The following is a 23,059-nucleotide window of genomic DNA, read 5'->3' on the forward strand; positions in this document are numbered from 1 at the left end:
ACCACCGTGGACCACTGTGGCTCCTCCTGCCCCCACTGGAGATGCCATCTTGTTCAACCCCGCCTAATGGCTTTTGGACTAAATTATTCTGGAAGGAAAGGGAAGGGAAGAGGAAAAGGAGAAGCCTGGTGACTTGATAAGTTTTTAATCCCTCCAGGTCTCAGGGCAATGGTCAGCTAAGTGTTTGAAGGAGAGAAAATGAACACAGGAGGGTTTGGGTTCGTGCTTAACAGTGGGGTTGGTTCAGCACCAAGTTGGGCGTTCTGTATGGTATCCTAGAAGAAGTATTCATACCACTTGACTTCAGTCCAATCTGGGGAACCTACTCTGAATGTGTAGGTGACTCTGAATGGCCTGCATAAGAACCCACAGTCTGATGGAGGAAGGTTCTTCAGGCATCTCAGCTCCTTCTGCTCTCACGGAAGGCAGGTACCATGGTTCTCCCCTCAGGTATAGCTGGCTCCACCTGCCTAGCCACCTTTACATTATTTCATTAGAGAATCTCCTCTAAAGTGCTCAGTGGATATTTTCAGTGGTTTTCATGTCACTATATTGTCCCCTTACTTTACTTCTAGCACATAGACAAAAATAAAGACATTTCAACACTGTCCCCTAGTTCCCTGACCTGCTGTCACCTGTCAGCCTTCCCCACCAGGCTTAAAATATTGCAGGGTCCTAAAGTTTGCCCTCAGCAGCCCAGCAGCCCAGTACTGATTTTTCCCCAGCACTTCCCTCTACACTCATGCTAATCTCCTCTCCATTTCCCATTCCTATAGGATTGATGTCTGCCCCTTTAGTAAGATGGTGATTCATCGATTCAGATCAGTACACTGCTCTGCTCTGGTTCTCACACTGAACGTAGTCATGATAATGATGTGTGTGCACCTCATTCCTTCATGTTTATCTCTAAAACATTTAAAGTAGGTGGCAGGGCTTCCCAGGATTACAACATGGATTGAAATGAACTGAATGCAAAATGTAATGTTCTTTCTGTTTATGCCTGGGAATATTTGGAGTATTGCTTGGCTAGCTAGCCTCCAAGTTCATGATCAGGGAGGAGGCTGACCTATCACTTGATGTGGCCAAACTGGACGATTCATGGCCAGCGTCAGAACTGCTGGCTCCAACTTCAGTATTTCAATGGAGATGTTGCTAATGCACTGCTCCATGCTTCATGCCAATAGAGGTGACTCAATTGCTTTGTTGTGTGACTGAGATTGACAATTAATATTAGGTGATGAAAATTATAATTTTTAACTTCCCTTCTGGGGAAAATCATGCTGGAGACATGCTGGAATCCTAAGACCTTAAGTAAAATTCACGGAGAGCCAAGATGTGATAAGGAAAGAGAAACCTACAATTTCTTCCCAACCATACCCCGGGAATCGGAAAGATATGTGTTTTTGCCTTTTAGTTTCCCTTTGAAAGATGGGGGATGATAGGGTTTCTATTTTTAAAAGGATGCAGTCATTTTCAAAAACCAAATATTAGAAAAAATTATCTGGAAGTTTTATCTTATTGGTTCTTATGTGACTTTTAGAGGAAGACGTGCCACTCAAATCAAGTTTTTATTACAGTTGTTCATACAGAGGTGAACAAGGCAGTTCCCTGCCCTTTGGGAACTTAGAGTTCAGTAAGAAAAACAACATCGAATCAAGGCAGTAATTTCATGGCAGAGAAGTGAGGAGACCTGTGGGAGCAGAGAACAAGGAAGACCACCTCACTGGGGGGATAAGGGAAGTCCTCCTTTCTTGGGAAACTGCCCTCTCAGCTTTGAACTGAAGGAAAAGTTAGGTTCAGGGGGTGGAGGAAATTGTTCCAGGAACAATTTCTATATGAAAAGCACCTACAGAGGCCCCAGAAGAGTAGAGAACATGGCACATGTTAACACAAGGTCTTGGTGGGTAAGAGATTGAAAACAGAACGAAGCTGAGTGGAGCCAGACAGCCTTTAGGGTTTAGATTTTAGACTTGATCCATGGTCAGTGGGAAGCCCATGAGGATTCTCAAAGGGGAAATTATCCCCACCCATCTCCAGGCTAACCTGCTTTCATCTATGAACTGATCGACTCAAAGTCTTCCCGCTGGAATGAGTTCATTCCACCAGCTTCTACGGAGCTGTTCCGTAGAACACGTGAGCACTTCTGAAGGCATGCCACTGCCGCCAACTTGATGAATGACATGTGTTATGTGTGAGGCCATAGTCCCAAGAATGAACACATGCGCACCTTCTGTTGACGTAAGAAGTAGTAATGAAGAAAGCGCTTCTGCAGGTGTACAAGCCTGACTTGAAGGTGTGACCCACAACACTGCTGTAAACCGTCTTTGAGGAGCGAGTTTGGGAGGACAACCCAAACATTTTATTGAAGTTAATAATTTAGACCTTTTCAAATGTCTTTTCAAATTAAAGGTGTCAACAGACAGTTCTCTTTTTAGTGCCTGTAGTCTATTATTAGATATCCTGGTTTCACTTCCAAGTTCTAGGCATGACAGAAGCCCAGCTAGTTAGGTAATTGGTTAGGGTTTTGTTTCTTTGCCTTTTTTTTTTTTTTAAGTTTAGTTTAGTTTTTCGAAATAGTTTCTGTTTTTATGCCAGGCACTGACTTGTTGTCTTATCAAGTCAGATAATTTGCCCAGTGGGTCATTGGGGAAAGTGGTAAAGGAGAAGGTATGGATCCCATACCTTAGAATGTCTGTTCATGTCTTCTAATATGTGGAAAGAGGTGATAGTTATATATACTATAAAAGTAAAATTTCCAAGGAGTTTCAACGTCTGTTACCGGTTTGAATTACGATGCATATGTAATGATCATTACATTATTATAAAGATGATTGACTGGGTGTTTTTTTCTTTCCCTTTTGTTGCCTTCAAATATCAAAGGAAAATTCCTAGGCCCCCCCAAAATTCTATGTCAGCACAATATTCATGAAGCAGAGTCTGGTGACTCGTTCCATGTGCAGCATCCTACAGGGGGCGTGTCTACCACTATATTTACTGCACATTCTCTGGTGACAGAGCCTAATCATGGTGGCTGTGACTTAAACTAGCTACCTCACACATATTTTCTCATTTAATCCTACAAATAGGCCTCTTAAGATGTAATACAAATTAGCCAAACCCTTGAGGCCAGATATATTCAGAACTTTTTTGATTGTAGAAAAGCCAGGAAGTATACATACTGTTATTTAGAAAAGCAACTTAATGCATATGCTATTATGTAACACACTCAGGTGGGGGTGGTCTGGGGCAGCTCCCTGTCATGAATTCAATTTCTGCTATAAAACTTAAAAAGAGTTAGTCACGTTAAGTGGGGTAGATAAAGACGAAGAGCCTCATGCCGGTTCATGTCAGGTTTTGCTGCCAAATAAGTTGTGATGAAACTTGGTTTTCAGAGCTTTTTCTGGATTTTCAAATTGTACACCAGGGATCACGAACTTGTAATAGTATATCCTTTAAAAAGAATTAATACCAGAGCCCAGAGAGACTTAAGGAACTCGGCCCAGGTCACCAGCTGGGTAGTGGCAAAGTCAGGTTCAAACCCAGGTTTATTTGACTCCAAAGTCTTTTTTTTTCCCCTACACCCTCTCTCACCTTCTACTGAACCTGCCCCCCTTGTCCCTGAGGTCTCTGAGGTGTGTAATAACAGCTCCCCTCGCCCACCTACACTGACTGAGCTCTGTTTCCCTCTGCCCTCTGCCCTCTCCCAGTCCTCAGACCTGACCCCTGCATTTTCTTGGGCCCTTGTCCTTTCTGCCCCTCCTTTTTAGAGCTACTGTAACTCTGGGATCCTTTGCCAGGGTGGATGAGTTTGCTCCAAGAGGCCATGAGACAGCGGTACCCCAGTGACCCAGAATGGCTCCTTTGTGCCTTTAGAACTTAATTCCAGTGCTCCACATTACAACAGGCAAAATTGCTGGTACTGTCCAAAGATCTGAGCAGATGGCGGAGGGCCTGGCATAGCCCATGTCGGCCGGTTGTTCTTCTGAGTTCTTTCTGAAATTTCATCCCCCATTGCAGAAGCTCAGTCATCCACTCCACACAGGCTCATGCCCTAAAATCTTTGAAAGAACTGAGTGCAAGGAATCAATTTCTTCATTTGCAGACCAGCAGGGATAAGTGTTCACTCCATTATCTGAATGCGTTTGGCAGAGTGGGGCCCTAAGTCAACTGAGTAGTTTACTGGTGGTCATTGAGCGCCATGACTGCTCCCCGCTGTTCTCTTTGGCTCTTTGAGATTGATCCTTTGACCTTGGACCAGGACCTCCCTGAATTTTATTTATCTGAACCCCCAAAATAACGTTTATTTTTTTAAAGTGGTATTTGGGAAGGAATTGATAAGAAAAAGTAGGTTGAAGCAGTGTTTGGCAAGGGGTATGTAATGAAATCAGGTCTTCTCAAATTACAGAATTTAAAGTTCTTTTTGGACATTCCATCCAGTGGTTTGAAAAGGACCATTGCCGTGGTTAAACCTGTCCTGAGAAGATGTAGACTCTTGTCTTTTTTTTCTATGACAAGACTATGGTCATGGCTTCTGGGAAATAGAACTCTGGAGAATGTACATTTCTCACCAGTATAATTCCCTTCTGTAATCAGGTTCTGTTGTCACTGCTAATTGTGCTGCGTCTTTTGATGTATCCAGGGTGTCTGAGTTGGCTCCTACTGGAGCTCGTGCCTTTCTGGGGACACCACAAAGTGTCCTTGTTGCTTGCCTTTTACCCCCACATGGCTACTCCATGCTCCAAGTTAAGAGAGTGGCTTCTGAAAAATCATACTTAACCACATGCAAAGCAAGATGCAGTCTTGAGCTGAGAAAGAAAAGATAACTCAAAGGACCTAATTCCTGCAAGATCCCTGGTAAGAAGTGTAAGCTAATCAAAGCCAGACCTGGGAACAGGATGTCCCCTGTGACTGCTGGAGTCCAGGGCAGGATGTGACTATGTCTCTTACGAGCTGCGGTGACTTGCTGTGTACTTCCCTCAGGAGACTGGCATTTCAGAGCCATTTGATCTTTGTGAATAAGCTGCTGCCTAAGCGGTGGAGGAACCAGGGGTGGTGGAGGAAAGAATGTGCAGAGCAGACCTTTAGATCCCTAAAGAATACATTTATATTTCATGTAATGTATACGATTTCTCATGACCTTGAATGTAAACATCAGCTGTTTCCCAGAAGTTGTGTGCACCTGACATCATCGCTAGTCCCCCTTACTCAGATATAAATTCCCACTTTATGTAAAAAAGCTGGCCAAAGAAAATTCTGAACCTAAATGTGACAGCCACTTCTCTGGCATTATACCTAAAGTTCAAATCCTGACTTGACTGCTTGCTACCTGTCTAAACCTCAGTGTCCTTGCCAGTAAAATGGGAATAAAATAGTACCAACCACATCAACAAGTTTGGACATGGAAGGCCGGCCCCCAAGAAGAGTTATGGTTATGGTGGTTATTACCGTTACTGGTATGATTTAAGGAAAGGCCTAGAAAACCTTAGCAGAATTTCTTACAAGTTACTTGCCATGTCCCTGAAAAAAATGACAGAATATGCATGATAACATTGCTTTCTAGATGGGATTTTTTCCTAGTTTTACTGCCTTAGAATTAAAGATTCTCTTATAAAATCCGAGTTCAGGAATTAATTTTCAGTCGTCAGCAGTGGTTTTAAAAAAACAAAGTCCAAAGCAAAGTGTATTGGGTGACAATAAAATTACAAGCTCTATTACCATAAAAATATTGCCTTTTTTTCTCTTTGGGGGAATAATCTTCACACAGCCAAGTCCGCCATGTTGGTAGCTATGTTCTGAACAAAAACATCTTGGTAAGCAAATTGCTTTTTACCACGTTTTCATTCTCACTGTTCCAATGAAATGTTTTCTATTTTGATCTTAAACTGGGTTTCCCCTGGAGAAGCATTTTTTTCCTTCTAGAGTTTTCGTCTTCCGGTGTTATTCATAAAGAATGACCCAATATCAGCAACTCAATTCAACACCCCAGATACCATTAAGTAGTAATATTTGTATGTCCCTCAGGCTTGTTTCGCCAGGCAGGGTATTTCTCATTTCTGAGTGAGGCATATAATCTGAAGATTCATCTCCTCGCATCCTGTCAGCCCTGAGCCTTCAGAGGAGATGAAAAGACTAGGGACCCGCTCATGGAGTGTGGGTCACAGCTGCACTTGGCACAAGCCCCGTGCACTCTGGGTCTGACAGCGGGATCTTCCCTTGATGGAGAGGAAATGAAATTGAAAATGCAAGTCTGAGCTCATTTCTCTCTTGAGCTCATTTCAATGACCTGTGAGCCATTGTTGATGCCTGCAACCTCACCCCAATGCTGCGTAAAGAAAGGTCATTGGAGGAGGGAGAGTCAAGGCATGTCATCTGGTGGGCGTCTTTGTTTGGTTCGGTTTGCTTTTTAAATGAGGGTGGGTGCTGGGTTTTTCTTTTTTCTTTTTTGGAAAAGTGTAGAAACAAAGGCTCTTTGATCTAGGATCTCAGACATCATGTACATGGAATAATATAATAATCACCAAAATCATAACATTTCATCCCATTCCCTTTCTAAACTTTTGAAATGCACATTCTTGGCTTTTGAGAGTTGAGTTCTGTTCCTGCAGAAGGAGTGTTTGGACTGTGTTTGGAGGATGTGCAGCCCTTGCTCAGGCTCCCTTGGGTGGGAGCAAGTGCAGATTTTTCTCTTTGCCCCCGCCCGCACAGCCTGTCACAGGGAAATACGTCCTGCTTAGGAAATCCAGAAGTGCGGTCAAAACATGGAGGCTTTCTCAGGCCCAGAAAGTGCTTTTAACTATTTATAAACATAAACAAGAAATCAGATTCACGTTTCCTTGTTTTCTCTTCCACTCATGATGGAAGATGACATTTACTGAGTTGGAGTGAAATTCCCTCCTTAGTCTGCCTCACAGTGTTACAGCCTGGCAGTGCCATGGTCACAGACATGACAGGGGCTTTTCCAAGGCCTGCGGGAGGTGTTGGCTCATCAGCCCTCCTGGTGTGTGCTGCCTGCTGAGATGGAAGGGCTCCTGGATCTGCCTAGTTCATGAAGGTTAATACTAGCAGCTCTCTCTGCTATTCTGAGCATGACTACTAATACTCGAAACTTCTTTCTGATTTGTTTTATATTTTGTAATTAATTCATGCTTATTGTAGAAGAAAATGGGAGAATAATGATAAAAAGCACAGTGACTCATAATCCTAACCCGCTCACTACCTGCCTTGTTTTTCCTCCAAGCACATATGTACGTGAAACATAATATTGGGTTTATATTTGTATTAGTTTCCTATCGCTGCTGTGACAGATTGCACAAATATAGTGGCTGAAAACAACACACACTTATCTTATAGTTCTAGAGGTTCAAAGTCTATAATGTGTTAATTATGGACTGAACTTTGTCCCCCAACTCCCAGATTTCTGTGTTGAAGCCATAACATGCATGGTATTTGGAGGTGGAGCCTTTTAGGAGGTAATTAGAGTTAGATGAGAGGAAATTGGGGTCTTCATACTGGAATCAGTGCCCTTATAAGAAAAGTCACCAAAGAGCCCAGTCACACACTCTGCCTGTGAGGACATAGCTAAGAGGCAGCCACAGTTCTGACCAGGCAAGACAGTTCTGACCAGAACACAACCAGGCTGGCATCCTGATCTCAGACTTCCAGCCCCCAGAACTGGGAGAAAGAAAATTTCTGTTGCGTAAGCCACCTAGTTCATAGTATTTTGTTAGGGCAGCGCAAGCAGACTTAGATAGTCTTTCTGGGCTCAAATCAAGGCGTTAGCAGAGCTGTGTTCCTTCTGGAGGCTTTACGGGAGAGTTCATTTCCTTCCCTTTTCCAGTTCTGGAGGCCACCTGCATTCCTTGGCTCTGGGCCTCTTCCTCCATCAAAGCCAGCAGCATCACATCTTCAGATCTCTCTCTTCCTCTTCCTCCCTCATCCATCTTTCCTCTGATAACGACCCTTGTGATCACCTCAAGCCTAACTGGATCATCTAGGATACTTGTCCCATCTCAAAGCCCTTAACTTAGTCACCTTTGCAAAGTCCTTTTGCCACATAAGGCAACGTATTCACAGATTTGGGGAATTAAGATTTAGGCATCTTTGTGGAAGCCATTATCCTGCCTACCACAAGACTCATTCTTGTTCATCTTAGCTGATGGTGTTCTCACCATGTGCCATGTGTATACTTTTCTTTCTTTCACACAGCTAATAAGGGGTGGACCAGGATTTGAGCCCAGGAAGTCTAGGTCTGGAGCCTGCGCTCTTAAAACAACTGCAATATATCTGATTTTGTAATCTGTTCTTTTCTTTTAATGTATTTTGAATATTTTACCTTGACCCTAACTGTTTTTCTAAATCTGACTAAACCGTGATTTGCAATCGCTAAGTAAATGCTCCGTCATCTAAATGAGCCATAAATACTTTAACCATTTTCCTGTAGTCAGAAATCTTATTTGTTTCCAAATGTGTAATTATTGAAAAATACAATGGTGCGAGTTTTGTGCCCGTACTTCTTTGCTGAACTTGTGGAGTTCCTTGGGAGCTGGTTAACGTGTATGAATTAGAGAACGGTATTCCACAGACTTTTCCTTAAGATAAGGAAATTCTATTGGAATTTCTAATACAGAATTCTATGAAGTGAGGTTCTCTGGTTAAACAAGTTTGAGAAATGCTACACACCCATACTTGAATTAGAGACTTACAACCATATTAGTACTAAAACCTTGGAGAAGTCCTCTGGTAAAGAAATCTCTCTCTCATTTTCTTAAAGTTTTTTTTTTATTTTTAACCCAGTGTTTCCCAGGCTAATGTGACCAATGACTTTCTGTTTGCAGCATTAAGTATTATCTCACAAACTTAGGTATTGGGTGTAGTTTTGGAAACATGGCTTTGACATCATCTCAGCCAAGTGAAACTGCTTACCCTCAAACACCTTTAAATGCTTAAGTCTAAAATTACTCTTGATAGAACGGTTTGGAAAAAAAAAATCATGTTTATAAAATTAACTTGAAACTGTTCCTACCCTCCACTCAGAATTCCAATCTAGCTCTGTTCTGTTGGTTCCCTATGTCTTAAAGTTCACGTCTACCTGCTTCCTGCTCATAAATGTCAGCACAGCCTTTGGCTAAAACCACCAGGTCTGCCCTGAGGTCTGTGTGCCTTACTCTTTCTGTTGTTTACCAGGGACCTTGACTAGGGTCCTTCAAAGAGGTTTTTGATAGTGTTCTGTGGGGACAGGATGTTTGTCATTCAAAACAGAGCTCCCTTTCCACTGTCATCGGCTATCAGTCATTCAAATAGGGGAATAAACGAAAAAGTGAGCAAGTTTTGATGAGTCAAGCGGGGTGGAACCTGGAGATACTAGGAAGTGCTGGGTGAGACCTGTGACAATGAGCGCCACAGATGACCATCTCTCTTTGAGGATTCTAACAGCGTATGTCCTGGGACCAAGAAATTTCAAGGAGGTCTGAAGTTTTTTTCACCATCCGAATTGTGAGCACTGTTCTGAGGAAGAAGGTGGGTGGGGAACACGTTCCTCTGCAGCCTCTTAGCAGTCTGTGTGATTCCTGAAATGGTGCACGGAATTCCAGAGCATGGTTTGAACCATACTGGGGAGTGTTGGGACAGGGGAGGGGGGAGGGAAGAGAAGGGGGTTGTTGTAGATCACAGGGCCCTGCAGAGAAGCCTGGCCAAGCTGACTTCTGTAATACCAAGGGGATGGGGCACCAAGTCTCCTTTGTTTGGGGACCTGTGACTATGACAGCTTCTCCTGAGGCTCTGATGTGGACTTGGTTATTTGGTTATCTCCTGTTCTCTCAAAGACCTCTCAGCTACTTGCCCTTCGGAAACAGCTGCTCTAGATGTGCTAAACCAGTGTTTCCTGTTACTCCTGTGACATCTAGTGTCTATAAACGGTAGAAGCTGCTCTAGGGGTGAGTGGTTTTGCTCAAATACAAAGATACAAGCAGGAAATGGCTCTAATGTTTAATGGTTGACCACTTCTTTATATTAACCCTTTGCCCTCTTTACAGTTCTCTTTCAGCCTACGTCCCATCAATTAATTTAGCTATAATCAACATGATTTGGCTTCCAGACCAGACCTAACTCTGATTGTTACTAGCTAATGTGACTTGGCCTGGCATTAGCATCTGAGCCTCCATGGTCTAAACCATTCACAGATAGCATGACAACCACCCTGACTACATCCCAAGGTCATTGTGAGGATCAAGTGACATGAAGCCCATGTATGAAATGCCATTTAAATGTGCTTGTTATTACTACCAAGCCACTGAGCCTAAGATTCCACAGACCCAAGATTGTTTCATTTCAAATGCTTTAGAAGCATTTAAACTCTTTCCTTAGATTCTGTCTTGGGAATTCTGTCTCCAGCGACAAGCATTTAATAAGGGGCTGCTATGTAGATTTCATAATGTACTTACTGGTTCATTCAACAAACTTGAGCTCTTACTTTGTGCTAAATACCACGGTGGATGCTGGGATCCAGCAGTGACCAAGGCAGACCAAAGTTCTGTCCTAATGGAGTTTGTATCCCGATGAACTAAGGAGCTCATAGATGATTGAAATAGTTGCCATCCTCAGGTGACCTTACAGCTTAATTGAGAAGAGAAACTCAAACAGATATGATACAAGTCAGCATGTGAAAAGGGCTTTCATGGAAGTATAAACAAGTGCTATGAAGCAAGGGACCAACTGTGGTGTGTGCCAAAGGGTGAAGGCAGGGGATGTAGACTCTGCTTTCTAGACGTTTTTAGGCTGGAGGCATGGCCGGTGGGAGATGATTTGGACACTTAAGGGGTCAACTGTTAAATGATGATGACAAGCCTTGGCAATTTGGCATTTATTTCTAGTTCTAGAAGAATGGTAAAATTTTTTATGCAGAATACCCACAAAATCGATCATTATCATTCTGTAGACATTATTCTTTGAGATTACAAATATATAGCAACTGGATAAATTGGATGCTTGCTGTTCTAAATATTAACTTTATAAATCTTAGTTCTTATGCCAACTGTATGGGGTGGGTATCTCTGTTATCATATCCATTTTAGAGATGAGGGAACTGAGAGAGACCAACAGTAAGTAACTTGCCCAAGGCTATTTGGCTGCTGAGCAGTGGATTCAAACCCAAGCAGGCTGGCTCCAGGGCTTGCATGCTCACCTCTGTGCTGTATCCCTTCTCATAACTTCATTTAAAAAGTCAGTCTGAAATGGCAGAGATATATTTTAAGTATGCAGAGGTGATATTACCCTGAGGTCTGAGATTGCTTTAAAATATTTCAGTATTAGGATGAGGGGGAGGGAGGGAGGGAGGGAAGGAGGGAGGGAGGAAGGAAGGAAAGAAGGAAGGAAGGAAGGGAAGATGCATAGATGAAGCAGGTGTGGTAAAATCTGGATAATTGTTTAATGGAGTTGATGGCGGGCCATTATAGCATTCCCGAATTTCCATGACAGAAAAAAAAAAAGAAATCATTGCTAGGGAATATGGGAACTCAGATATTTTTTTACCTTGTTGTTAATATCAAAAGACTTTCTATAAGTGATCAAGGCAATGAATGAGTTTCCCTAAGTTACTAATGTAACGGTGGCTCTTGCAGAAGGAGTTCCCTGTTCTGTGTATTAAAACAGCTTCCCACCTAATTGCCAAATGTGATGGCCATGCGTTTTCTTTAAGTCAATAAGGGTTGATCCTCTTGCCAAATATATTTGATAGAAGAGCAAAAGGTGAGAGTTAGAAGGGACCTTAAAGACAGCTTCCTCCAAAATTCTCATTTTATCGCTAGGAGAACTTAAGTGATCAGCCTAAGATTAAAGTGGGTATATTAAACGATCGTCTGTAGCCAACTGTGTGGCTAGTTCATGGGAGAGCAAAGATTAAAACCTGGGTTTCCTGAATTCTAGGATGGTTTCCAAGTCCCATCAAAAGCAGCTGTACCCAGAAAGGGGCCAGAGCAGCCCACATGGAGACGTGGACTCCAGGCCTCACTTGTAAGTCAAGCTATGGGAAGCAGTTGTCAAGTTAAAAGTCTGGGGAAGAAGATGAAGAAAGAGGCGTCACCTTCAGCTGGGGCCTGGAAGGGGTCAAACAGGTCTTTAGTCTAACCTTGGCAGTTTCCAAAATTTGGACTCGAATGGTCCTACTTATTTTGTGTGGTTTTTCACATTCCCAATTCATGGATCCTTTGCCTCCCACCGAGAGGCATAGCTGGAACAATCCTGACTGTTACACACAAAGATACTTCTCGGGGTGCATTTGGGGCGCTGTGGCGATAAAACCGACCCCTTGATGGGCCAGAAAGTCAGGGCCAGGCGTTTCCCAAGAGGGAGGAGTGCGGAGAGTCTCGGTGAAAGTGCCTAGAGTGCCCCCAGCCCGCCACCATTGTCCTGCTCTCCTTACCTGAGAATTCCTGTAAGGCATTTCCGCGCTTCAGATCTTACCTTTCCCAGGTCTGGTGCACATGCTTTCTACAACACCCGAGCTGGCTTTGTTGGCATTCATTCCTTAGGGTTTGGGATACGGGGAGGGGGTCTCAAATCCCAGTGCTTTAGGACTGTGGAAGGTAAGGTAAATGAATGAAGCTGGCCTATGTAAGACCAGGACAAACTGGGAAGAACAAACCTAGTTTCCATTCAAAGGTTTCAGAACACTGTGTTGTCTATGCCTAAAGCTCGGGCAGGTCAGATGGCAGCTGGCTGTCTTTGGTAGAGAAGAAAGAACCTGGTGAAAAAACCAGGAGACCTGGGTTCCATCACTGGCTCCCAGTGACCCCAGCATAGCTCTCCCTTTGCACAGCCTCAGTTTTCTTTGTCTCTTAAGAAGTGGGTCTCTAAGGCTCAAAGATACTATCATTTTATAGTCTAATTCTATGACCTGTCATAGAATATATGTCCCTAAAACAACTGGAGCCTGTGTCTGTCTGTCTGACATATATATGCAAAGTGCCCAACAGGCCTCTTAGGTCTGACTTTAGCACTGGGTTCCTTGAGGTCCTTGTTCGACGGTTTGTGACATTATCCTTAAGTACTTTGATCCCTGTAATAAGATGTCCTGCACGTAACCATTGTTCTAGTACCACTCTTATGTTCAGAGGTTGCTTGTTTGCCAGTTTTCTGCTCTTTCTGAAAGCAGTTATGAGCAGACAAGCTTAGAAAGGGTGTTCTCTTCGTATTGTTTCAGGGAAAATAGAGAAAGTCAGACCTCCTCCATCCCCCACACCTGAAGGCCCCAGCTCGCAGCCTGACTTAGCCCCCGAAGAGGCTGCCGGATCCCAGCGGCCCAAGAATCTGATGCAGACCCTCATGGAAGACTATGAGACACACAAATCTAAAAGGCGCGAGAGAATGGATGATAGTAGTGTAAGTTTCTTCTCCTTTCCTCTTTCACTTCTCCGAGGGCGGACGTAGCGTGGCGTATGGTGTTCCAGTTCAGGCACCAATGTGCATACAGGTGTTTCCCAGTATCATGGTCCCAAAACCGATTTTCAGATGTGTGGTTTAACATGCCTGGAGTTGGGGCTGGGTTTTTGCCTTGTTTCTCAAAAACACCAATCATGCAAGGAACAGGTCTTCTTGCTGCCAGCTTTAGTTTGAGCCCACTAACAATATCGACGCATGAGATGTTCAGTGGGTGGAAAGACACCATGCAAGATGGGAAGAAGGATGTAAGGACCCTGAAATCAGGGTCCTACCATCGCCGGCCTGCTCTGTAGGATTCTATTTCTCTAGAGAACTATGACAATACTATCCTTCAACGTCCACTGTGGGTAATCCCTATAAATGGTACTCAGTGCTCAAAAGACTGAGTGTATTTGGGGCTGTTGCCAGGCCTTGTGTGCAGTTTGGCAGGAAAGAGCCATTTAAAACGACAGTTAAAAACCACACGGCTACCCTGAGAACTTGGCGCGTGGTGTTCACATTAACCTTGAAGGAAGTCATCTGCTCTGTGGTTTCTTTCTCCAATAAGAGACTGAAGGACCCTTGTTGCACAGCCAGGAGCTGGGGATCAGCCTCGGGAGTCCACGCCAACCTCCTAGCAATCTGCTGGCCTCAGTTTCTTAGCAGTTATTGAGGTGACCACCTCTTCCCCCTGCTTACACTTAGGTCACAGATAGCTCGGTGAGTGGAGGAGACCACCCCGTTTACCTGGGATGGCCCTGGTTTATGCCTGTTATCCTGGTGTCGTTATTAATAGCATCCCCTTTCACTCTTAAAAATGCCCCAGTTTGGATGACAAATTATTTGGTCACCTTAAACTTGAGTGCTACGGGGCTCACAGTAAGAATTCCAGGCTGACTTGTTGCCTTTCATATCCTGGTTGACTAAGTAAAAGGATTTCTGCAGCTGACCCTCAGCGTTGCTTTCAAAATATTTGGTGGTTAAAGAAAGCAAACACACCTACAGCAAACAGACACCTTGCTTGGTGTCTCCCAGGCTCTCTCTTGAGTCTCTACCTACAGCCTTGGAGTCTGGGCTCAGCTCCTCTGTTAGGCTGGAGTGTTGCTGGGCTGCTTTCCTATTGCACAGTGGGATGGGCCGGGCCCCCGGTGGCCACCACCGGAGCTCCTCCCTGAGCCCGAGGAACTGTCTCTGTCCACTAAGTCACTCCAGCCGGCCCTTCCTTGCAGCCCCACTTAAAAAAATGGACTTGACCGTTAGGTATTTTTGGAGCCTGTGACCATTTGGAAGCCTATTGCTAGAAAAATGGCTGTTTCTTTTCTCCGGCGCTTCCACACGCGTATCAGCAGCTTCGGGGAAGCTGGCCGAGTGGACCCTGGCATCTGGAGTGGAGGGGGAAGAACAAATGGAACCACTCTGCATGTGCAGCATGCAAGAGGTTTCTAAGCACCCTCTGTGTGTCCCGTGTCTATGCCTGTTGTGTTGAAGTGCAGATGTTAGAGGAAAAGCTCACTCTGAAGCGAAGAGCCCACTCTCAACTCATTTCCCAGGCACAGGCTGGACACCTCTTTTGCGCAAACTCTGACACTAGGCAGCCACCTGTCGAACGCCCGCTAGGTTGGATTGCCCCTCGCATTAGGGCAGCGGCTCCGAATCAGAGTTTTATATATTGATTGCTCTTCATGCGTGAGATGAAGCGGCAGCCTCCTGTCTCTTATTTTCCTTGAGTAAATAAACATTTCCTATAAGGAAGCAACCTACTAACTAATCAAGTTGTTACTACGCCCAGATCTTGGTTCAGAGCCAAGTGTTAGTTACACTGTTACTGATATTGAAAGAAAATCAAGTTTGTTGTTGTTGAAAATTCTTAGGAAGAGAACAAAACAAAATCTATTCAGTCCTCTGTAGCCCTTTCCAGAGACCCAAATTTGGGAAAAGCTTACTCAGGTGGCTTCTAAAGCAGATACATGACCAGAGCCCCCTGTTACCCTGTTACTTATTCCTCTTGATTTAAGGGATCTTTTCTATTGTATCTGCGTCAGTCACTGGAGAATATGTTGAAATTTAACTGCAGAAATGAACAAGCCTTCCCTTGTTTTCCTCACTGATCTGCAGCCCCTTCTTTAATTGTCTCGGATACCAGCAGGACAGTAAATCGGAGCAGACGGATGGCCCGGTGTGTGAGCGGTGTAACTGGCTTCCCTGCCCCTGGAAGCTGCAGTTCTGCTCTGGCTCCATTCACACACGCTATCCTCTGGGCAAAGTATGGCTTCTTAGATTCTCCACCCTCTGAGAACCTCCCATGGCCCACCTGGGTCCGGTGTCACCCTGGCACCAACATTGGTGGGTCCACCTGCCAATGTGCCTTCCAAAAAGTCCCTCACACATGACTAGGACCCAACCATGTGTTTGTCCATGGGAAGTAGCAAGCTCTTTCTGAACTGCACCAAAGGAGTTCTTATTTGCTGTGCTTCCTAGGGGAAAGCAGGCCTAAAAACAAAATAGGGTGACCTGGAGGTACGCATAGTGATATATTTGACACAGTGGTGTTAATGAGCATGAAGGACAGAAGAGAAGATAGAGAAGTCACATGGAGCTGTGCCTGCAGTTTTCATGAGTAACTTTTGCCAACTTACCTGCAAAAATGGACCCTTGTCATCAAAGCAGGTGTGGCACCTCCACCCCAGAGCAGAGTCCTGTCCCCAGCTCAGGGCCCTTACCTTCTCCCACTTTGTGAAAAATCATATGCAGGGCAGGCAGGGAGGCCTCTGGCTCGTGGATCCCCGCCACAAGGTGAGGAGGGACACCGTACAGTATTTGGTGGGCTTTTCGTGCTCCTGAGCTGTCCCCGTCTCCAGCTGGAAGCATAGTGAGGGCTCAGAGAATGACAGAAGCTGGAAAGTTAGGTCATGAACGCTGTCTCAGAACCGCGACCTGGGAGTCATTGTATTATTGCTGTCGATCATCCTTAGGTGTTCTGCTCGTTTTGCAGTTGGTGAAAAAGTCACCGACGAAGAACCAGGAAAAGCCCCTTTTCTCGGAAAGTTATCCCCAAACGGCCATCCTTGTTAGCATCTCGATCTTGAGAGCACAGGCTGCACCCACCTGGGCTGGCTTCCTCGTTCTGCGGGGCATGGTCACCAGTGAGTGTCCCAGTGCTCCGGGCTTCAGCCACATCCCACTTGCTAATGGACCCCTGGGCCATTGGGAGTAGGAAAGCTGCCAGCCCACCCCACACCTTACCCTGGGCTGTTTGGCAGCCTACATGGGCCTTTGAGAGAATTAGAAAAGGGTACCTTTTTCTCTGTGAGGACCCAGCCCGACACCAGCCACATACATAGTCACGGTAGGTGAATGGAGTTCAGGGACTGAGCTTCAACCCCATGATCCCCTCCCTCATCCTGGAGCTTCTGCAACAGTGCACATACCGCACACCCAGATGCAGCAGCCCTGCTCCTATTGTGGGTCTCTCTTATCTGAAAATCTTACGTGGAAATGCCCCTTGGTCTGGGCCTGACGCCAGCTCTGGTCCATCACGCATCACATGCTGGACTGGTGAATCATAGAGTCCTAAAAAGTTTCTTGGTGCCAGGCAAAAGAAAGATATTTAGGCAAGTGTCTTTCTGGCCAGTTGTTCCCTCAACTTGACCTGAGCCTCAGAAGACGATGGGTTCTTGAATCAGTGATGCTCTTGAACTTGGTGGATTGCTTTCCCCTTCTTGATCCAAGGGATGCTGACCTGAATCCAAATTACAGCCTCCTGGGCATTCAGTCCCACCCTCACTTCTAGCCCAGGACCTATTCTTGGTGGGTTTTTCCTGTGTTCTCTCTCTCTTGCCCCAAGAATAGGTGCTGAGAGGACTTTCCGTGAGGAGAAGGCCTCACTGATTCTCCTGTGTTAAGTCAGAGCTGGGGACAAGAGCTTCCACTTGTCTAAGAATTCCTGGTGTGCATTTTTCTCTAGACCAGGACACCCATGGGGAGTGGTGGCCATGCTCCCACTGAGTGGTTAAAAGAGGCCCGTCTGCCTTCAGTTCCCCCACACCCCGGGCTCTACAGAGGCTCAGCCACAGTCAGTGACGTTTTGTGCTGCCCAACTTTCTCCTGGGTTATCACTCACACCCTCGGAAGGTGCAAAGAGGAGGAGAGCTCCAAATTCATCCACTCTTGGCCCCCAACCCGATCGTTACAGAACTGTAATTTATAAGTGCTACACATAAGAAGCAGGCAGTGATCGCAGACATATGATCTCAGTGGTTATTAATGCCAAAAACCCATCATGCCCCCAATGTGCTGAGCAGTGTCCATGCAAAGTCATTACCACAAATCTAGAGGGGGCTGTCCAAAGTTGGTCGTTCTATCTCAGTTCCCATAACCAGGACAGTTTTTTATTTTTATTTTTTCCTGAGTTTTTCTTGCAGTGACGTTTAGTCTCCTGTAGGAACTAAAGATCATTTTAGTTCCTATTGTTCCTTGTCCAGGCCTCCACGGTAGTGATAAGAGAGGCTGTGTGGTTTCCGTGGGGATCCTTAGGTTTGTGCCTCCACAGACCTTGCATTCAAGTGACCTTTATCTGTAGTTAGGGTCTCCTTTTCATGGGACAACAGGCTGCAAGACTGCTTTGGGGTTCAGAGAAGCCTACAGGAAGAGGAAAGGCTCCTGGGCTACAGATTCTAACAAATTCAAAAGGACCACCAAGGAAACTTGCTGTGGGCATCTGGTTGGTTGTACACCAAGGGGTTGGGTAAGCTTGTTAATTCAAAGCAGAGAACAGGGAAACAACAAATCCTGAATTAACAAAGTATGGCTTATCTGATATTTTTATTAAATAATAATGGAGTATCTACTTGCTCCAAAAGATACAGACTTCTTAATAAACTATCAGATGAAGCAAGTGTTGGCATGGGTGTCTAATGGTCTCCTGGTGTCATACCCCTCCTGTCCGCCCCAGCTGGGGGGTATTCTGTGAGTGTGTCTCTGCCATGCACTAACCCTGGTCTTTTCCCTCTCTGCCAGTACACCTCTAAGTTACTGTCTTGCAAGGTGACTTCCGAGGTACTGTTCAACTTGTTTGTCTTGGTCTTCCTGCATGCCTGGCCCAGGTGCATGCGGTTGTGGTTTGGCGTTTCCTGGTGGGTTGAATGAGAAGGACAAGAAAGCGGTTTGTCACCACATCTTTTTCCACCTGCTTCAACATGCTGGTGTGCACGCGACAAGGATGCACCCTGCTGTTCTTTGCTGTGCCGTGTGGTTTGACTGCAGAAGACCTTGCCCTGCTCACAGATCTGGAAGATGTTTGCATTAGAGGGCACAACCACTGGACTTTTAAAGTTTCTTCAGGCACTGACAGCCAATAGTCCCTGGTCTGTTAGAAAGCAGTGCAGCTCAAGAGGACTGCATCCTTTGCTTGCCTTAACACAAAGCCAGACAGCTCCATGCCATAGCTTCAGGATACGTTAGCGCAAAAGTGAACTGTCCCAGCTTCCCTTTTACCCAGTTGTTCAATCTGTATTTTTGTTTTGGAAGCTTCTTAAAGCATTGAATGTCCCCCCAAAGTCTCCTTTTCCTCACAACTTCTTTTTACATAGATTTCACAAAACTTGTGCTGTGAAAAAAGCACTTTTTTATTTTCCCCATTTTTTCATAGTTTCTCCTTTTTGCTCTGAGAAAGCACAGTGTTTTTCATATTTTTACTACTATAGCATTGCATCATTTCTATTTTAAAAGAATTACTTCAAATATACAGAATTGCAGAGAGAGTCATTCATTTATTCACTCAGTTAACACCTTATTGAGCACCTATTATGCATCAGGCACTTTTCTGGGTTCCGAGAGTAGATCAGTCACCAAAACAAGTCCCTGATGTCATGGAGCAGGCACTCCACTGTGCCAAACACCGTGACATGATACAATAATGAAGCCCATCTGTCTAGCTTTGTCCATTCTTATAATTTCATAATATCTGCTTAATATTTTTAAAAGAAATTAATATTGCAATTAGAACTCAAGCCCTCCTGTTCCTTCTCCCAGTTGCCATTTTTATTTCTCTCTCCTGAGAGGTAACTATTCCTGAGTTTGGTGGTCATCGATTTCATGCATGTTTTTATACTTTTCCTCCATATACATAAATAATATGTTCCGGTTTTGCATGTTTTAGAACTTTCTATAAATGACATCATATTGTAGTATCCTTCACTCCTTACTTTATTTTGTTTGCATTGTTTTTAGATGTGTCCACACTGATACTTATGGCTTTAGGTCACTCATTATAACTGCTGTCTAGTATTCCATTGAAGGAACACATCACTGTTTATTCATCCTCCTAGTGATGGAAATGTAGGTTGTTTCTTTTTTTGAAAAAAGAAATGTATTGCCACTACAAACAATGCTTTGCTGAATGTTATGATGCATATCTCTCTGTGCATCTATGGGAGAACTTCTACATCTAGAAATAGAAGTACTGGTTATAGGACTTAGATATCCTTACATTCACTACATATTGCAAATTATTCTTCAAATTGGTGTGCTAACCTATAGCACTATATATATATATATATATATATATATATATATATATATATATACACACACACACACACATATATATATATATATTTTAAGATTTGATTTATTTTTAGAGAGTGGAGAGAGGGGGAGAGAAACATCAATGTGAGAGAGAAGCATCGATCAGCTGCCTCTCCTATGCGCCTCAACCAGGGACCTGGCCACAATATGCTTACACACAAAGCACTGTGTGGAATGGTTTATGTGCCTAACAATGAACATTTATTCAGGCGACATGACTGTGTCCTTCCTACATGTCAGGTCCAGCTGTCCCTGGTGAGAAACCTGGGCAAGGCTTCCCAGAGGACAGCACACTGAAACTCTGCAAGGTCTATTCATTGCCCAGAGGGGCTGAGAAGCAGGTTGAGATGGACCCCCAGAATCTGCTTATGCCTGGGCTCCCAGCACTGCCTGTCACCTGCACCTCCTTGCTTCTCTGGAGTTGCCAGCATCCCTGTCCCTTGCCCAAATGATTGTTCTTAGAATAAGCAAAGCCTTCATTGCTATTTGGACAATCAACCAGGATTGACTCCACTGGACTTTTCTTTAAAATTAGAAACTTCACACCCTAAGCTAATGCCACAGTAATTTAACCAGCGGACTGGCTTGCCTGGCCTTGGTTTTGGTGGTGTGGCATGAAATTGAGCCATTTCTCATATGTTGGCAACCTAAATGTTCTCAACTTGATCAAACCAAAGCTGGAACAGATTGGCCGAAGTTTTCCCTCAGGAGCCCATGGACTATTCTTATGAGCCTGAGGGAGGGTCCCTACCCTGATGGTGGTCAGCTGACTTGTCCTTGATGCTGTCACTTCCATTTCACTTACTAGCATCCATGGCTTGCAAGTTGCATCAAAATGCTCAGATTGCTTTTCACTGGCCTGAAAAGCTACCCCCCCCCCCCACTTAATACCTCTTTGAAGTTTAATTATACCAAAGTAGACTTTCATGATATACACACAATTATAGCTTATATAGATGCACAAAACCTGGGGGATCTAATCCACACTGGTCCAATTGTTTGGAATTATTCTCTAGTATTGCATGTTGACAGTGACTAAGACAATCTATAGCTGTGCTTTCACTACTACTTCCATGAGGATATTTAAATGAAAATTAATTAAAATTAAATATTTAGTTTCTCAGCCACCCCAGCCCTATTTGAAGTGCTCAGGAGCCACATGTGGCTAGTGGCTACCGTATTGGATGGCTCAGAAACAGAACATTTCCATCAGACAGCACCGATCTACAGCATGTAGGGATCTACTTTGTTTTCTAAAAACTTCACGCAGTCAACCCTAGTTTAAAGAAACTTGCAGAACATTTCAGGGAAGTTAAATCTATATTTATCACTCTAGGTTGACCAAATGAACTTTGGTTGTGAGATGAATGTACACCCAAACCTTCCACTGCCTTTATTTCCTCCCAGCGTACCGGACACTATTACTTCCCCCTCTCATTAGATGCTGTTGAGAGAGGGAAAGGAGGAAAGAAATGGGGGAATTGGTTTGTATACATAATTAACATCCATGAACTCGGCCTAACTTTTTTTCTCTCTCTCTTCAGGTCCTTGAGGCCACGCGGGTTAATCGGAGAAAGAGCGCCCTGGCCTTGCGCTGGGAGGCAGGGATCTATGCCAACCAGGAAGAAGAGCACAATGAATAATAAACTTCCTTCCACCCAGGAAGCTTTATTGGTGCTTGGGTCACCAAGAAACCAGGCAATCCACACCCATCAAAGCATTTTAATGGAGTATTTATTAAAGTGCAAACAAACTCAACAACCCTTCGGTAGACCAGAAAAGCTGCCATATACAGTGATGAAGAGTCAAGTGGAAAAGAAGTCCACCCATCAAACTCTTAACACCCAGGAGTCAATAGAGACAGGATTTTTTGTGACTCGAAGAATCGCCCGGATCTGGACCAATCCACCACTGATCCCCCAGGACACAGAAGCTACAAACAAATCATCGTGGCTGCTACAGGCAGGACTGAGCCCAGATTACTGGGTGGGGAGGAGACGATGGTGATGGGGCCATTTAGAGAGCAGAAGAGCCCACGTTGGTGCAATCTGCACAGCACAGGGCTGCTCTGCACTGGTCTCCTGCCCATCGCTCAGCACCAGGGGTGTCGGGTTAACTCCGTTTACTCCAGCAACCATAAAATGAGTAACGTTTCTCTCTCTAATTGCCAAGAAGAGGCAACTATGATTCCAGTGCTCTTTCCTTTAATTGTTTTTAATCGGGAGCAATTAATGATCGCAATATATAAAATCCATATTTTTTAGACAATGTTTCTTCCTATTGCAAATACAATCTAGTCTACACTAGGAGATTGAGAAAGGGGGAGAAAGCCAAACCAAATGGGTTGTTTTAGCTTTAGGATCTTGTCTGCTCATATTGACTGATCTGCAGGTTATGAGAATACATTTTCACAATTATGTTTCTTCACACGAAAACTATATTTAGTGGACAACAACTATTTTTATGATGATATGGGGGAATATATCCATGTATAGAGCCTGTACACATTGAAAAGCCTGGTTCAAGAGGATAGGGGTATTTTTGGAGTGGCAATAATTGTAAAAAAGGGCAACCTCTGCCTTAGAGAGGTGGATGACAAGAAATAAAAAGGGGTTTATATTTTATATTATAAAGTAGACCTTAGGGGTGTTAGGAAGAGTGAGAGATTATTTTGGATCAATCAGAAGTGAAACATTTAAAGAAAGATCATGAAGGTAGAGAAGGGAGGGAGAAAGGGTGAGGGAAAATAAGGAAGTAGGAGATATTTTTGCTGAGCAACCGATGTTTTTCAGGACAACACAGAGAAATATAGAATAGAGTTTAAGTGCAGGCTTGGAATCAGCTACGAATCCTAAAGTAAGTGTGTATGTGTGTGTGTGTGTGTGTGTATGCACGTGTGTGCACATGCTCATATACCTTTGTGTGTTTGGGTAAAGTGTGTATGCTTATGAGTAAGGGGGTGTGTGTGTGTGTGTATGTGTGTGTGTGTGTGTGTTAGGGTTAAAATTCCAGAATGATCATGGACAAGAGTGTACAGTTATTTCCTCCAAAGCTGTTAGGC

General features: G+C 44.2%; 1 protein-coding gene across 7 annotated transcripts in view; it reads left to right on the forward strand.

Moving 5' to 3' along the window:
- PALM2AKAP2 (PALM2 and AKAP2 fusion) overlaps positions 1-22,885 on the forward strand; it is a 300,990-nt gene extending 278,105 nt beyond the window's left edge. For 6 of the 7 annotated variants that reach the window (XM_090274550.1, XM_090274543.1, XM_090274545.1 and 3 more), the window contains 3 exons: positions 13,196-13,374; positions 18,430-18,468; positions 21,543-22,885. In XM_090274550.1, the coding sequence (XP_090130676.1) occupies positions 13,196-13,374; positions 18,430-18,468; positions 21,543-21,641 (317 nt within the window). In that variant the 3' untranslated portion in view covers positions 21,642-22,885. The remainder of the gene's footprint in view (positions 1-13,195; positions 13,375-18,429; positions 18,469-21,542) is intronic. The other variant, XM_090274544.1, reaches the window with a different exon arrangement.
- Positions 22,886-23,059: the final 174 nt, after the last annotated feature.

This window comes from Furipterus horrens, unplaced genomic scaffold (genome assembly GCF_987537825.1).
Source record: "Furipterus horrens unplaced genomic scaffold, mFurHor1.1.pri manual_scaffold_4, whole genome shotgun sequence".
NCBI lineage: Eukaryota > Metazoa > Chordata > Mammalia > Chiroptera > Furipteridae > Furipterus > Furipterus horrens.